Source organism: Eschrichtius robustus, chromosome 8 (genome assembly GCF_028021215.1).
Source record: "Eschrichtius robustus isolate mEscRob2 chromosome 8, mEscRob2.pri, whole genome shotgun sequence".
Classification (NCBI taxonomy): Eukaryota; Metazoa; Chordata; class Mammalia; order Artiodactyla; family Eschrichtiidae; genus Eschrichtius; species Eschrichtius robustus.
This window is the reverse complement of record NC_090831.1, coordinates 106,154,489-106,172,585: the sequence shown is the minus strand read 5'-3', so window position 1 is coordinate 106,172,585 and position 18,097 is coordinate 106,154,489. Positions and strand designations below refer to the sequence as shown.

Here is an 18,097-nt window from a genome sequence, read left to right as displayed (position 1 = left end):
TGTATGGGGAATCCTGAGTATAATAAAGTCAGTTCTGATGAGGTGCAGATTGTGGAATGAGTAGTGGTGATACCTGAAGTTGAGAGGTTATCAAGGACATACGCAAACTAAGGAGATTAAACTTCATCCCAGACTGCAACGGGGAGTTACGTATTTATAAACAATGCACTTAAGTCAAGATTTCTCTTTTAAGAAAGGTTAGAAATAGAAATATGGATATACATGATCAAACTGATACGAAGACAGGTTAGCGAGGAATCATACAAAAATTAAGGCCCATAAAGGCCAAGCAACAGATGAAGCAGGAATCAGGCACTCAAAAGATACAAGAACTGTGACAAGAGGAGAGTCGATATTTTGGGAGGCAGGGCCACAGCAAACTCCTCAGATCCCTCTGCAGTCTTGAGAGCCCCCAGAATCAGACCCAGTGGCACTGACCACTCAGTCAGTGCTGGACCTCTAGGGAGATCCTCTACTAATTTATTAGTTCTAGACATTTGAGGGTTGAGAAATATACAGTATGGCTAAAAAGAATGACCACCTTCTAATAGCAAAACTGGCAAGACTGGGGGAGAAAAAGCACTCGATTGGGAATACAGACATTTGGGTTTTGGTATTTGTCCTACAATAAGCTCTGTGAATAGAGGCAGCTCACTCTGCATCTTAGTTTCCAGAACTGTAAATCTTGGGATAATATTTTTCTTATAAGTTTGCTGTGAGATTAAAACAAAATATTATATATGAAAGAACTTTTGCACTAGAAAACGCTATACAAAATTGATCACTATTAAGAGAGAGAGTCTTTACCTGACCCCCTCCCAACCCTGTCAAAGAAAATAGTCTTAAATTAATTGAAAAAAACAGACTGAAAGACCCCTGGTGGGTGATGAACTGTCAAGAATGTGCGGGGAGGTGAGAAAAGCCTTAGCCCCCAAATAGCCTTTAACGCCTCCTGCGATAAGAGAGCTGTTTAGAAAGCTGTCCTTACTGCCTTCCCTCTTTCCTGGGAAGTGGTAGAGATAATCTAGAATAGGGTGTCTTTGTACAAGTAAGTGCAACATCGCTGGACGGCTGGCTTGCTTTTCCAGTAGGTTGTCATTCCCGGCTCAGCAAGGGCTGCCAAGGGGCACGGCACTGACAAGAGTCGGAGAGCAGTGGGTGTCCTCCACCCTGGTGGACTTCCCCGTGGTTGGAACCACCCTCATCGCCTTGATCTGGAGAAGTAATGCGGCTACTGTTCCGCCTCCCACGCGTCTCCTGGACAGGGAAGGGGCCCACACAGACAGACAGGAGCAGGAAGGGTGACAGGGCACATACCACAGTGCTTTGGGCAAAGACAGGGCGTGGGGAAAACGCTATTTACATCAGTGGTGAACTGCTTAGACCGGTTTATCTTTTTCAGACAAGATGCAGCACACTTGGTGCTGAAACAAAGGAGAAGGAACCACTTTCCTTTTATTTAAGTATTCTTTCCCAGACAAACACCCTCCATAAATATATACCAATATTCACTGCTGAGTCCATATTTCTCTGAAACATAAATACTTGCTCTTCAAACGGCAACAGTTGCCTGTAATGCTTTCACGCACTTTTGTTTTTAAGAGCACGGGTAGTGGGAGGGAGGGCATACAGGACTGAGCCCGGGCCACTGCAGCCTGCAGAATGAGCTCCCCGGGGGGACATCCTCCCTTTTGATGCCAGCAGGAAGAAGGGAAATAGGTCAGGGCAGCAGCCAGAGCTTTCAGCTCGCTGTCCAGCACGAGGACGTCATTTTCCAGGCAGCAGCAAAGGGCCGTTTCGGAGATCTCAGGACAAAGGGGTCACGGAGAAAGGCCTTGGAAATGAGCCCCCAGCCCCTCCCCGGGAGCTGCACCTCCTACAGCCTGGAACTGTGAAGAGGGTTCAACTGCGGCACTGATCTCTTTTAATAATACTTTACGCCCCCCTCTCTAAAAGCGCAGGTTTTCCCAACAGAGCTGCAGAGGCAGCAGCGGGTCAGTGAGCGAGGGCTGGCTAGCTGGCCTTCCGAAACGAAGGTGTGGAGAGATCCCAAAGGACTGTTTTATTCACAGGAAGGGCCTCAAAAGGAAGAGGATGGCTTGGGATTGCTGGATCAATGTTTTAGATAGGAATGCCAAGGCAGAAAAGAATCACTTACCACGTGATAAGACCACGTGATAACTGGAGTGTGAAAACCTCGGCGTCCGCACTTTTAAGCCGGTTATCTAATGCTCTCTCTCACCACTACTTCTGGGAAGACGCTAGCAACGGGCACAATTCCCCATCTGGGAAATTACACCAGATCTTCCTGTCCTTGGCAGTGTGGCAGGGAATTGCCTGAAAGAGGCAGCTGTATTGGGGGAGGGGGGGGGTGCCTGGCAAAGGGGGTGTCACCAAGCACATGCCGTCCAATGGGACACAATGATCTCATGTTGTGTGGTCCAGAAGTAGCCCACCCTCAAAGCCCGGGGACATGAGAACAAACTCATTTTCAGGGCTGTACCAAGCCATTTAAACCCAACTTGACAAAACCTGTACAGCACCGTCAGCAAACATTTCTGATAAAAAGACAGTAAATATTTTTAGCCATTGCAGACCACATATCCTGTTGTAACTGCTCAACTCTGCTGTTATAACATGAAAGGAGCCATAGACAGTACATAAAAAGGTTAGTGTGGCTGTGTTTCAATAAAGCTTTATTTACAAAACTGGCAGTGGGCCGGGTCTGCCCATCCCTGCTATACACCAGCTGGGTGAGGCTGAGAAGAACTGTTGAAGGCCTTTCAGAGTTTCTTGGCTGCTTTGGCCTTCAAGGTCACAAAGAGAATCAGGTAATGACATGGTGTCTAGCTTACTGTTAATGACCTGAAGCTGGCAGCACCACCGGAACACCCAGACCACTGACCTGGAACAGTCCTCCCAGACTCCCGACTCAGGGAAAGGAACAAAAGCCAAGAGGAACCAATGGCTGAGGAGAAGGACCACGTAGAAAAACGGAGAAAAAGAAGAAAGGTGATGAAAGGTGGCAGGGGAGACACTCAGGAAAATGAGCTGAGTGATGGCCAGAAATGTCAGGCGCTCCGTCCTGACTAGTGTCATCGTAAAAACACATTTCAGGAAAGCAGGCTCTCAGGTCTCAAGATAACGGGGGCCAGCTGAAACGAGAGGAGTCTCGTGTGAGACGGTACAGGCTCCACATGAGGATATGGGATGGAAAGACTACAAGTCTGTCTCCACCCAAAACTGAGAAGGAGACAGGCAGCAATTCCTGCTCTGTCTGCCCAAAGCTAAGACAACCCACCTCATAAACAAGGAGTCGCTTTTCAGGGCCAGGCACCCCACACCCCAGCTTTCTGTCTGCTCCTCGGCAGGGGCTGACCTAGGGGCGGTGGTCATTACACAGTCTCTCCCCTACTTCACATCCTTCTCAGTTCAGTCTATGGGTTCTGGAGTCCAACTTAATGGCCATCTCTCTGTGGGATCACACATGGGGCCCAGGAGGTGCTGTGAAATCACGAGATCCATGTGCTACTAACTCCTTTCCTACACGAGAGAGATTTATAGTGACTGGGAAAAGCAGGCAGGGGGTAGAGAAATCCTGGCCCCAAAATAAGATAATAAAAAAGAATTTAGAGGAGGGGTGGGGCAGGGTCAAGGCCAATCACATCTTCACAACACCTGATTGATTACCTGAGCTAAACGTGATTATCAAGGGAACAGGCACAAGGTAAAGAAAACCCATTCAACTTCGGCCCACAGGACAGCAGCTCGGCCCCAGAGGAGTTCCTGGAGCGGAGGCCGCCCTGAAGGTGAGAGCCGTGTGCGCTGAGAGGCTGCGGAGCCCTGCTCAGCCATCCAGGCGGCCCCGCGGCCCTTCTCCTAACGGTGGGAAGGACCTCTACATCCGAGGACCAATCCATCAGGCTTTTCTAGATCCTTGGGGGGTGGGGGGAAGATGGCAAAGAGAAACGCTCCCCAGGACAACCCCTGGAATAAAAATGAAGGTACTATACAGGTAGAAGTAAGTGAATAAACCTATAACAAAACAAAACCCTCTCTTCATTCCTACACCGTTCAGAAAAGAGTTTTCATATGTTATATAAAGGGAAATGGCCCAGGAGAGTAGGCTGTAACTGGTTCCTTCAGTCAGAATCTCAAGTTATCCTTTGTTTAGGCCATACCCATCTTTCCTCTGGATAAAGACCTTTCAAAACAGTCAGCCCAAGTAATCATACAAGCAGCTAAGAAAATGTAGAAATGTTCTCGATCAAGAGGCCCCAACCCACGGCTACGAAAGATTGGGACATTACAACCAAGAAAGATCAATATCAGCTTTGGATTAGACTAAGGATCTGCAAACTTACATGTCAGAGGCACCAACGAAAATGGGGAAAACTTTTTATCTTTTTCAACAATCAAACATCAGCAAATACACAGACAAAGGTAAGGTCATAATAACCATGAGAGAGTAAAAGGGTTTTGGGCCACTCACTCCTTTCAGTGGTCAGTATTCTCTTTGACCCCCTTGTGCTTTTTTGGATATCACCAGCGGGCCAGAAACATGATCAGGAAGAAAAGTGGCTGGGGAAACAAGAGTTGAAAAAGAAAGGGAAAGAAGCTTTAGGAGACGGGCAACAACAGGAGGAGGACTCTGGTGACAAAGAACAGAAATGTGGCTTAGAGAGTAAGTGCTGAAGGTGTTACTAACAAACGTCTTAGGCGGTCCAGTGAGGGGACTGCCTCCCCCATCCAAAGCACAGCCAACCGACCAACGTCTGGTCCTGCTCCCTCTGTAAAGTCTTTAAGTCATGACGTTGAGGGCACTCACCTGCTTATTCCAACATGAAACAGCTCTGTAGTTCATTATCCAAAGGGGATATTACAGAGGGAAATTCTAAAATATCTGGCCCTTCGACCTAATTCCTGTGCAACGTCAAAAAATTTCAACAGCTACTGACAGACAACAGGAGTGTCTGGATTCTTGAAATACTTCTCTAGTGGGAAGCTCTCTTTAACTGATAACAATTCAACCTATGTTGCGGAGTTACAAAATACGGGGGAGGGGAAAGACACCTTGCATACCAACGTAAGGATGGCTTCTTCATAAACAAATGCATCTGACCACAAACAAAACAGAGCGGAATGTGAGACTGACGAGACAATTAAGGGCATTAAGCACCCCCCCCCTAATATATTCACTGGCGTTTCAAATCAAAATGAGAGATGCGGAAGCTTATAAACAGGTATCTGTATCACTTAGCAACCCAAAGAAGACCACACATCTGCTCCCAAAAACCTACAAAGACTCATGAGCAAGATAACCTCTAGAACCCCCATAATCTTTTTCACTCTATGGGTATTATGATATTGCATTAAAGCAGGAGGTATCCTATGGGTTTGTTAAAAAAAAAAAAAAAAAAAAAAGAAAGGAAAAAAGGCAGATCTAAAATCCTAAGCCTGAGCCCAGCACACTCCCCACTGTTCCTTTTTTGTGCCCACCTAGCAGGATGAGTGACTGGCATACTCCTGGAAAGAAGATGGATCTGTTGACTATGACTTGATAAAAATTAGCAGGTGGATGGGCACCATGGCAGCTGAGCAGCCTAACTCCTGCCTGCAAGAGCCAGCCCAACAGGCAGAAACAAAAATACAATTAAATTAAGTCAGAAAACCCGCTACAGAAAATGCAATTACTCAAAAGATACAAATAAACGTTCAAAGAAAATTGGCCCCGGACAGGGTTAGTCGAGCTTCTAAATCCAGCTGGAGGCAGGCAGCTCGGCTAATTCGCCAAGGAGGAGACTGCAAGGCCGTAAGCTCTCTGCCTTAGGATCCTGGCTGGGCCGGCCTGGTGTTCATCCCACATCTCAGGACGCCCACGGTGAGGAGCAATTGGAGGGTGGCTGGCCAGTGAAGCAGGGCTCAAGGAACAGGATGTGGGCAGACACAGAATGGATCATGGCTGTGGAAGGCCGAGCACCGGAAAAAGGGACAGACCGATCTCTGCCATCAGACCGAGTGAGCCCCACTTTCTCCCCCTCCTCATCCAAGAAGCCCCTGGAAGATGCCCTACCTCTCGCTGCAGCACCAGCTCCTTGGTGAAAAGCGTTGCTTCCTCACTGAACGGCTCTCCCTCCTGCACCAAGCCTGGGAGGTTTCGGGCTCCTCGGGGGCATTCGATGCCTGTGCCAGGAGAAAAGAAGAATTTGTGATGAAAAGGGGTCCACTAGGCCTGGTATCCAGCAAGGATGGTCCCCTGACCCTTGTAAGGAGACAGGCATTTGATCAGAATGCCATGACACGAGGTAGGGCAGAGGCAGTCAGTGGTAGAAGGGGAGGCGTTTAGTTCGCTGGAGGTGGGAAAAACTAACACTATCACAGCAGCAACAGCGAAGAGGAGATCCCAGTCACAGAATCTGGGAATTATTAAGACCATCCAGGGAGTTCTAAATAAGATATGCAGGAAACACACATACCCCAACATGTGGCATGAATCCTCATCTTGGACTCCTCGCTCCTTACAGGCCTATAGTCTCACTGCTTTAACCATCACTTACATAAATGGCTCTCTCACCTAAATTACACTGATATCCCCAGCCATTCTGCCTCCTGAGAGCCATTCCAGCCATTTTCTCTTTACTATCTGACTTTCACATCCAATTCAAAAGTGTTAACTTGGTGTCATTTTCCTCTTCAAATAAGCTTCCCCCTCTGTCCTCTGGCTATATTTGGGACGACAGTACCATCAGTATTTCATTTAGAAGGAGAGAGAGAAAAAACAGAATCCTGATGAAGTATCATGTGTCTGGAGCCAGACAGGCCTGGATTCACACCCTAACTGTCACTTACTAGGATCTGTGACCTTGGCCAAGTTACTGAACCCTTTCAAAGCCTCAGTTGTCCTATTTGTAAAAACCTACTTCACACGGCTGTTGGGTGAACTAGGGGAGATTATTAGGTAAAATATTTAGTACCATGCCCGACATATGGAAAGGTTCAATACATTTTAGCTCTTATTATTTTACCATTATTATCACTGACACAATTACCCACTCTCAGAATCTCAGTCATCTTTCAATCTGCAAACTAGACTATAAGATTCCTGAGGGCAAAAATCTTACCCTTCACACTCCTACGTATTCAAGGACAGTATTTTATACAATACAGGTGCTCCTAACCAATGTAGACTGCCTTTTCTTTCTCTTTGATTCAATCATTCATTTTGCAAATATTTATCACCAACAGTGGTCACCTGTGAGAGGCCATGAACTATGTCACATTTTAATGTCTGGATTAGACTTATAAATATTTCCAAAATATTCAAACTGCAGCTGTAATTACGAAGCCAAGACTTGAACTAGGCTAGAGACATAGGAAAAGAAAATAATCAAAATATGGGGTGGTGAGGAGGGATATGCACTTAGTGCCCGTGTGTCGCTAAGTAACTGCCGGCCTCTCCTGCTGCGATAAGGGAGGACTGGAAGGTGTTAGCTCTTATTTACAAACAGCCTCGGGTGAAGTTACAAAAGATCTGGCACAGGGAGGCGCGGCCGCAGGGCAGCTAGGCTACTGCAGACACCTGCTGGGCGCCTTTGGGAGAAGAGGGGCCGCCACTGCCGGGACTGAAGGCACATTCCTTACGGATGAAGCCAGGTGGCTGCTCATGTTTCTGGCCACAGCACAGATTCAAGGTCATGGAGCTCAGAGGAAAGGTAATAGTTTATACCCTGGTCTTTCAGAAGCTCAAGAACAGAGCTTTCTCTCCAAGCCTCAAAAAAGGAACACACGACATCAAACAGAACGCTGGACGGGGAGCATGGCACAAGGAGAGAAACCGCAGCAGGAGAGCAGCTGGAGCTGGTGCCAGGACCACTCTCCTCCTCACACGAAGAAGGGGATGGTGAAAGCCCTAGCCAAGTGTCACCTGGGCAAGAGCACCAGGGCTGCCTCACTCTCTCCCGGCACTTCAGTGCCAGGCTGTGAGGGAGAAGTGGAACTGATTTTTGAAAAAGACATCAATAAACTCATAGAACCAAAAAGCCTGAGATTAACCTTGAAAGGAGAGATGGGGGAACAAGTAAAATGAAAGATAGCCATGATTCTTACAACATTAATAGCCAAAAACATTTTTCATTCTGCATCTGTGAGCTAATAAGCAAAAATTATAATTGTCAGAAAGAAAAATAAACAATTCTACTGAAACTTCTGGTCACATAACCATAGGTAAAGCACTGCTGAGGAGACAAGAGTAACGCGAAAACAAGTGTTCAGTTTGTTTCTGACTCTTGGATGGGGCAGAACTGGGGTGCTGTTGGTGGACTGTTGTGTCACTTAAAGGACCCAGAGAGTCTCCCTAGCTGAGCAGATGTCCCCACTCTATTCCTGTAGCTGCCTTGGTATTGTGAAGTCTCAAGAGAGCAAGAGACCCCAGCAGCCCTCTCTGAATCCTAGGAGACCACCAACTGATTAAACTGAGAAGCAAGATGGCCCCGTGAGCCCAGGGAGCTGAACACATCACGCTGAAATGGATTCAGATCACCTTCCTGGAGAGAAACCCATGGGCCCGTGGTGACCAAACACCAACCACTGCATGTGGACCCAGAGGCGAAGGAGGGCCTACGTTCCACTGTCCCTCTACTTGCCAGGAGCTGGGCTCCAAGCTCTTCAAGAGGAGAAAGCTGAACCAGGATGTTTCCCTGCCCTTGAAGTGGAAAAAGTAAACACATCCAAGCACATCAATTCCTGTCAGGCAGGCAGGTAAGAGAAAGGAAAGCGAACAGAAAATTTGCTTGAGAACAAGAATACCATCTCTGCTTTTATCATTTACTTCCCTTTCTGCTGGGCTGACTCTTCCCTCTCTTGGACTTGTCTCCTCTGAAGTAACCCCTTCCCAGTCAAAACCTGTCTCAATGTCACATCTCAGCTCAGGGTCAGGGATGGCTGAGTCGACACTACTTACTAGGATAGAGAGAGGTTGTATCTTAACAATAGATCCAGTGGGAGCAGGTAGCAAACAGTGAAACCCAGCTAAACCCAGGTATAAGCGCTAGGAGGACAAAGAGCGGGAAAAATGAGTACTTACTGAGCATCCTTGACTATCTATGAATTGACCCAAGGACCCAAATCACCGCGCTACTAAGGGGCCAATCTGAACCCTAGACCGTCAGATGCTAAAGCCACTGAGCAAATGCCCAGTTTTGGAGTCGAGCACTGCTGTCCCCAGAGGGTGTCAGACAAGGCAGGAGTGCAGGGCCTGGGGACGCGATTTCTTGTCGGGCAGGTGAGTGGAGACACAGCTGGGGTTTACACGTAACGGCGGACGGGCCCTCGGCACCGGGTCGTCACCGTAGCAGAGGTGCAGGCACTGTCGGACTGGAGCACAGAGGCAAGGGAACCCCTAGGTTCCGGCCCTAGGCGGGACCCCAAAACAGGGAGTGGGTGGGAGAGGTGGAATCTATTACCAGACCAGGGCTCACAGCTGGGGCCAGGACAGCGGGAAGGGTTTTTATAATATCGAATATCTGAGTGTTAGAAACCTACGAGCCAAGCTACTTCTGTAGACGGACTGTGTAGACGAGCGTTTTTCAAACTTTTAACGTTGATTATAACCCCACCCCACACTTAAATACGGGTATGTACACATATACGGCAAAGTTTCCACAGAGCAGTGGTCAATCGTGACTACATGTGACACACTGTCTTCTCTATTTCATTAATGAAAAAAATTCGGTTATGACACTGAATTAACTGAAGACCTCTGGTGGGGCAAGGCCCACGGCTTGGTGAACCCCGGGAGAAGACTGGGGTGTGAAGACAGAACGCTGGGCGCCCTGACGGCCCTCCCGGAGAGGTCAAAGTCTACACCGAGTGCTTACTTACCAGCTTTGGGACTTGGCTTTTGTGTCCCAAGGGATCAAGGAACAGGGCGAGAAATATGCTGTCCACTAACAGGGAGCAAGCCAAACAAGGTAACATCGTAAGGCTGGAAAGACAGACACGGCTGCTGAAAGCAGGGGAAGGCCACGTGCCATCAGCAAGAAGAGGCCCACCGAGCCCTCCCTTCCCAAGAGCCTGGCCAGTAAGGAAACACCGTTCACGCTGCACCTTGACTCAAAGGCCACTGCAGTGCTGGGCCGGCTGGGCCGCTTTGTTACCGATACAACAGACTTAGAAAAGGTTAAAGAAAGCACATCACGGGAAAGAAAGCTGGGGTCTCTGAAAGCAACTGCAGAGGCCGAGCTGGGCAGGCTCACCGGCGGCAAAGGTGAGCGCCCGAGACGGTGAGGAGGAAGCGAGGTGTCACTGGGTTCCAGAAGCCCTCCACAGCCAGGCCAGGAAGAGCCCACGGTTCTGAATTGTGCATGTCACCACCAACCGCTGTCTTTCCCGATAAGGCCCTGACGAGGGCACATTAAGTCTGCTACGCTCCCAACACCACAGGTGCAGGTCTACTGCCAAGCTCACCCCTGACTCGGGCAAGCCATTCATATACCACAAACATTTTGTTTAAAAAAAAAAAATTCCCCAACATTCTTGAACATTTCCTTCCCTATGATGGGGTCGGGGTGGGGGGCAGAATGGAGAGAGGGGGGGAGGGACCCCCCCCCCCCCGCCCCCGGCGCAGGTGCCGCTGACTTCCGCCAAGGGCAGATGCCGGAGAGGCAGGCCAGACACACCCGCCCCTGCTCCGGGGGCTCCCTGACCTCTTTCAAGCCTGACAGACAGACCTGCCTGTAGGGAATAAACCCATCATTCCTCACTCCTTTTCTATGCTTTCTGGGATACGATGGCTGACCAAGACTACTTAAAAACAAAACAGAAAGAGGATTTGCCTGATCTTGTACAGTTTAGAAAGAGAAAATTCATCACTAGCTATCAGCATATCATTTCTGGTTTCTACTCTGCGACTGATGAAGTATAAAACCTCTCTCCAAGCCCCAAGGTCTCTGTCTGTAAAATGAGGAAACTCCAAATTCTCCCCTAGCCAGAAAATCCTACAATCTGGGTTATGCCCTTTTGAGATTTCCCACCCAAGGCTTGACTCCCTGAGTATAGGGTGCCTCCTTTCAAATGTAAAATACTGGGCTACAAGAGCATTCTGTTAAAAAGAAATTATACATTTAGAGACATTGACTAACTAGGTCAATTAACACAAACACTTTGGTCAGTCAGCTGTGGAACGAAAGGACAAATTCTTGTTAATGATACGATAATGGCTATATAAGAGTCTATTGATGGCTATGTGAGAGAGTCAGTCGTGCATCGCTCTGAATATTTTACACTATATGTTGAGTTTTATGATAATCAAGCTGGGCTCAAAGCATGGTGGCTTTTTCTTTACTGGGAGTGAAAGGGAAGTACGGCGAGTATGGCAAATCTGCCTCCGCTAGACAGTGGCACTTAGTCCAGCAAACAAGAGACCAGGCACTCACAGCAGGAAACAGAACTCTAGTGGAAACAGTAACCAACTGGAAGGATTAGTTGAGGGTGATTATTGCTTGTCCACTGTGTGCTCGTTACTGCATCGGACGTTATGGAGGCGAGGGCAGAGGACGCACGCAGACCTCACCTTCGCCCTCTGCCTACTTCAGATACTTGGCGAGTTCCCTCGGCAGACCTTCCCTCCCCCTGTTTCACAAATACGCATCAGTGCCTACTCTGGGCTAGGCAGTGGGTTGGGAGGTGAAAACTCAGTGATGAAAAAGACTGGCTTTGTCCTAGTGAAGCGTAATTAGCAGCGTGACAATATTATTTTCCCCTGCCATCGTATGAAGTATGCTATTGGTGACGGAATTTACCATTCAGTCTGTAGGGTGAAGAATGTTAAGAAATAACACATAACTGGATTACGGCAGGTGGATGCATTGGGAGGACGCACCAGACAAGTCAATCATGGGCTCGCCACTGCCATGTCCCTTGCTAAGGGTCAGCCTCAGGCAGCTGTTTTCCAGCACATGACCCTGGCTTCTGTCCTCTCCCCTGACCAGAAGCTGGGGATGGAGGGCAGAGCAGAAGGTGAGAAATGAGGGAGGGAGGGGAGAGTTGCTACTGCACTTGGTTCAAGGATAGTCAATTTATAGCAGGCTGGCAGAGGGGAAAAAAAAAAAAGCTCTGTCTAAAGAGAAATGAAAGGTAACAGGTGAGAAAGATTCTTTCTGGAATTTGAACCGGGCAGCATGCAGAACATCAGCCCGTCAGGAGGAGGAGGAAGGAGGGGAGGGCGCTGCATCAACACCGGAGCACTAACACCAGAGACCTGCAGCGAGGTCCCGGAACCACCTCAGCCCCACGACCGCCCTCTGTGTTCCGGGATCTGGGAGATCTGACCTCACCTTGGATGCTGTTTAAGAATTTCATGGATGTTCCCATAAATCTGCTCTCTCCTCTCACTGCTACCATGAGCAAGCCTATGTGAGAATCTGGCATTTCCAACCCAAATTAAACTAAAACTAAATTGCTTCTTAGGGTGGGTACTGTATCTTATTCAGATCTTTCTAGCATCTGACACACTGCCTAGCACCCAGTGGCACTGTAGATCCTCAAGCAATGTTGAATGAACATTCGTGAAAAATACTTCTGGGACAGAAGTCCATACACAGAGAAGGAAATGGCTCATGAACAGTCAGGGTCATAGATCTTATGCAAATACCAGGAGAGGGGCTGACAGAATTCCTAATTACACACATCCCACTTCCCCATGGTGACACAACACTTCAAGGACGAAAAAGAAAGCACAGCTACACCCTTTGCCCACGGGTCTTTGAATCAGCACATTTGGGAAACGCAACTCAAATACACAGGGGACGTGTGCAGCACTGGCCAGCAGTGTGAGCGAGACCTGAGGCTGCTGCACCGCAGCTGTGTTCAGTTTCCAACTCGACAAAGGAGGAGAACAATTCCCACCCGTGGCCCCGCGTTCGGCTCCAGGCGGCCATGCCTGGAGCGCACTCAGAGAGCAGTGGAAGATGACTCAGGGGTGGGCAGGCCTGCCTGGAAAGGCCAGATTAAAGGTGCTTAAATCTGTACAGCTCGGCTGAGCGGTGACTAAGAGGGTGACACGATAACAAACTGCAAATATTTGAAAGGTGTAAACACAAAAAGGAGGGAAAATGCTTAGCCTAAAAACAGGGGGTGTAATTATTAGGGGAAAGAAAATCTGGACGAAATATCGGAAAACCTTAGTGTGGGGATGACCACGGGGTCATCGGCAAGTTTCCCAATGGAAATGAAAAGGCAATTATTTGATCCTAAAGCCGAAAGGTGGCCACAAAGCCCATCCCCCTCTGCTTCTGCGAAAGCAGCCCAGACCAGGGAGCTATGGTTTTACTTCCTATATTTAGGGAGAGACTTCTTAAGTAATATTCAAGTCAAAATACCTCTGCTTTAAATACTGCTCCCTGAAATTTTAACAAATTTTGTTGATCTAACACCATAGCGGAGACAAAATGGCCGTTCTGGTGGGGCTTTCAGAACAAACACAGGCTTCATCGGCTAGCACGTGGCACATGCCTGGCTAGCAGATAAAGCGGAGCTAAGCAGAGCTGGGGGACAGACAGCTGGGAAAGGGACAGAGGACCAGACGCTCTCATGTCACAGGGCATCTTCATCCCTGGTCTCTAGGACCCCGGGTAAGCGTGCTATGAAATGCTGTAAGCTTCCCAGATAGGAAACCACGGGCACCTCTCCCTTCTTTCTATATAAACACAGTCCCCTGGAGTAAACGTCAAGGACAAGGCAAGGCACAGAAAGAACACCAAAGTAAGCTTCCTGTCACACTGACTGCACTCCAATACCTCTGCCTGAGTTCCTGCTGCTGCGGCTGGCCAACTTATACCTCACAGACTCTCAGCAGAGATTTCTACCCCCGCATTCAATGAGTTCCATTTCTATACTCTCCCCTGCCATCCTTCCCCCCCAATGAAAAACAAAATTAAAAAAACCCCACTTCACACCGAGAGTTAGACATTGAAGTCCGCATGTAGTCCAAGAAAAGTGACACATTCTTACTTTTCTACTCTTTCCCTAAGCATCAAGAACAGAATCCAGAACTCTTAAGCCATCGGCACAGAAGGCAGAGGCAGATAGGCCACCCGCCTAACCTTAAGCAATGTGGTTACCACCTGAACCTACATGCAAAGCCAAACCGCTGTACATTGCTGGAGCTCAGAAATGTAATGCACCTCGTGTACCAAAAAAGCTTGCTCTCAGTCCTCTCTCGTTAAGCTTTAAAGCAGAAATCATTTGGAGGTCTCAAGTTGCAAATGTCGTCAGTGAGTCAGTTAACAATTGAGAACGGCAAACCGTCCCACTTAGGACCAGCTGGTCCTATATTTTCACGTTCCCAAGATGGCCCAAACAGCAAGGCAAACGGTAGACCAGTGGGTTCCCAAGAGTTAGTTCCACACGATACAAGGCCTCAGTTTGTACTGAAAGGGTCAGAAACGAAACCAGGATTTTGCATTGTCTCAGATTCTTCATTCTCGCCCTTGTTCTCTAAGCCGCTATTTTGTTACCACCTCGGGGGAGGCAGCATCTTCTGGGCCAATTTTGCAACATGTCACCGCTAAGGCTCTTTCAGTGACGAGAATAAAGGGATAAAAGAAGAATGAAGGAATCCTAATTAAAGGGATCAAACTCCTCAGGTAATGGTAGTCAGGGGAGTCGGAACTGGGTAAAAGCCGAGACTGAAGCTGTTTTTACTTCATACTTCCAGTTGTTTGGGGGAGACTTTTATTAGGTTGCCCTGATTTGGTAATGTTTGATGCATTTGTTGAAAGACCAGAAACCGAAGTTAATTGGGGACAGGAGCAATGAGATCCATTCTCCACAATGTGACGGGAATTTCGGCTCCCTCTGAGGAAAGGGAGGGACGGAGGGAGGCATCTACAGAAGGGAGGGACAAGTTTCTCCGGCACAAGTCACAATAGTGGGACCACAAGGAGAGGGGTGACGTCTCGAGTCTCATCTCCAGTTATCAGCCTGTCAATGGTGGATCCCATTCTGCAGTTACTGGAGGTGAGGGGTATGCTAGTTCTCTCTGGAGCCACAGTAAGGAGATACTCAATAATCGTGTGCTAAACGAACGCCAGAGAGGAGAAAAACCTAGCAAAAATAGATGCAACAAACCTGTGATAACAGTGTCCTCTTTTGAGTTCCCGTATGCATACTAGTTAATGCTTGGTGAGTTTATGAGGAACTCTACTATCTCTTACTTCTGGGACTTTAAGGAGAGTGAGTGTTAGATGCTAAATCACTGACCGCTGTCTGAGGAGGAGACGCGGAAGGGATGGCTTAGAGGCCTCACACTGGATTGCTGGCTCTCAGTCTGGCAAGCCAGGTAGCGGGCAGAACTGGTTTCATCCAACTTGATTTATCATTGGCTTTAGACACCGAAGAATCATTCCCCAAAGGGAGAAGAGCTTTTTCAGGTGGAGCTGGTGTGGCACGTAACAATCGGGCCAGCATCAGAATAACCTTTTATGATTCTCCCCACCGCAGAGCAAGATCTGAAAACAATGATTTTTAAAGGGAGAGAAAACTCTTGACTGATGAACAAGGCCGTTCCCTTCCCATGACATCTCAAGCGCATGGCCATAAATAAGCCAGCCAGGCTTTCTCTGGGGGTGTGTTTGTGAAGGGGAGGTTGGAGATGGCAGGCTGTCGGCTTCCCGATACACATGTTCATTTGGGGGTTTGCTGTAAGCAGCAGCTGCAATAATATCACCACCAACTAGGAGCAGAATGAAACAACTGTGCCCTCTAAAAATGTTTTCCACTGAGTTTCTCCTAATTATCCATATCAAAACAGCCACCTCATAGCCTCATTACATAGAAAACAAAGCGTCTGAGGTCAAGAGCTAGGCCCACAGTGGTCTTTCCAGCGACAAGAGAGCTACACGGCTCAAGCTTTTACGTAACACTGTGGCACCATGGAGACAGCACCTAACAAGCGCAAACCCATGTCTGAGCAGCGAGGGGGAGTTGGTTTCTATGAGAACCTCAACTTTTGCTTTTTCTGACTTATTTTAAACATGTAACTTTATCTCTGAATCAAATGAAACTTAGATTTATAAAAATAAATGTCATTTTCGGTACCCCCCCAAACCCCAATCTTGGTCTTTTAAATTCCATGTTCATGGATAAAGAGAGCGATTTGAATCTCCTGTCCAGGCTGGTAGAGAACAGCTCCGGGGGTACGGAGAAAGCCACAGGAAACCTGCACGTGGATCCTGCGACTACCAGCTTCCAGAAGGTATCCTGCCACACACCTGGCAGGCAAATGTAAAAGGTGCTTACTTGCATAAATTTAGAGTGACTTTTTCTAAACCAAGCTGTGTTGTTATTTGAACAAAATGGTTCTGAGATGTGTGGAGTACACTTCCAAACCATTGCCTTTGCTGAGCTTTCCACTCATAGATAATTTCTCTGAGCTTCTTCTCCTGAGGCAAGTGAAATCCCAGTGTCTAGAGATTAGTATGCTCAGCCAGTGGAACTGCAGAAGAAAAAACCCAGCTACTGTCAGGAATACTAACACCCCCCAAAGCAAGGACAATGAATAAAAATCTGAGAGCTGAGAAGCTCTTAGGAAGAGCCTTCTACCTCACTACCCTTATGCTTCAAGAAATAAATGAAAACAAGCCAAAAAGGAGAGGAATTCTGAAAAGCCAAGGTTCTTCAAGACCACAGGCTGATCTTGGATATAGAAATACATCCTATCCTGATAAGTAGCTTGAATTCTGGGCTGTGGATGAAGACTGGCCTTCACTTTTTTTTTGGTTAGCATCATAAAAAAGGGGTCAGCAGACAACTTCCTGAGAACTAAATCTAACCCACTGCCTGTTTTTCTACAACCTATGAGTTAAGAACAGCTTTTACATTTCTGAATGGTTGAAAAAGAAATATTTTGTGACCTGTGAAAAACTGTATGAAATTCAAATTTCAGTGTCTATTTACTCTCTGGCCCTTTAGAGAAGAAGTTTGCCGACTCTTGCTCTAAAGCATGTTGTAAGCTGGGTAAAAAAAAAAAAGTCCAGGCCTTCCCTGGTGGCGCAGTGGTTAAGAATCCGCCTGCCAATGCAGGGGACACGGGTTCGAGCCCTGGTCTGGGAAGTTCCCACATGCCGCGGAGCAGCTAAGCCCGTGAGCCACAACTACTGAGCCTGTGTGCCACACTGCTGATGCCCACGTGCCTAGAGCCCGTGCTCCGCAACAAGAGAAGCCACCACAATGAGAAGCCCGTGCACCACCATGAAGAGCAGCTGCCACTCGCCACAACTAGAGAAAGCCCGCGTGCAGCAACGAAGACCCAATGCAGCCAAAAATAAACTAAAAAAAACCCAAAATAAACCCCCTAAAAAAAGTTATAAAAAAAAAAAAAAGTTCAGGCAAGACAGAGTTTAACTTCCCAGAACCAGAAGATCAGTACAGGTAATAGCATAATAATAATAAAGATACTAAAAAAGCCCACGGTCGTGTAGCTGAGAAGGTGAAAAGCAAGCAAATGTGGCTCCAGGGAAGCTGAGGCAGCCAACGCCAAGCACAGGTGTGTGCCCGCATGCTGGCTCTCCTGCACCCCGTTCTAGGAACGTCTTCTCTCCTGTACTTGCCATCTGCCCCCTTTATTCCCACTCTACTCCCCCAGACCCTATTCAAAACTTTGAAATTTCTGGAGTTGCCCTTCTCTGTTTCTCACCACAACTGCTTCCTTCCACTCCGTGACAACAGACTTTCACTATCATACTTCTTGCTGCTACTCAGACTTTACCTTTCTACTCTACTTGGAAAAGTAACCTCCTCACTGACAAATCTCATCACCTCTTCTCAGCAGGAGTCCTACTCCATCTCTATACGGTGTGCGACACTGTGCCCCACCCCTGTCGTGAAATTCTTTCCTCCCCTCTACTGGGGTCCTCTCTCTGGGCTGTTCGTCTTGTCTCCTGCTGTTGCCCTCAGTTACGTCGTGGGCCTCTTTCTTTTCACTCTCTGCACCCTCCCTTGGAAAGCCCATCCATTTTCATGTTCTCCCATCACTGTGATCACACAGAACCTACAGATATGTAAGCCTGAACTGTCCTCTAAGCTCTAGACCCAATCCCCC

The 18,097-nt window shown here is 47.8% G+C and overlaps 1 protein-coding gene across 1 annotated transcript in view; it reads right to left on the bottom strand.

Annotated features, from left to right (window-relative positions):
- The window catches only part of SND1 (staphylococcal nuclease and tudor domain containing 1), a 432,660-nt gene that overhangs the window by 89,354 nt on the left and 325,209 nt on the right, over positions 1-18,097 (bottom strand). The window contains exon 16 of the mRNA XM_068549395.1: positions 6,074-6,183. Coding sequence (XP_068405496.1) covers positions 6,074-6,183 — 110 coding nt within the window. The remainder of the gene's footprint in view (positions 1-6,073; positions 6,184-18,097) is intronic.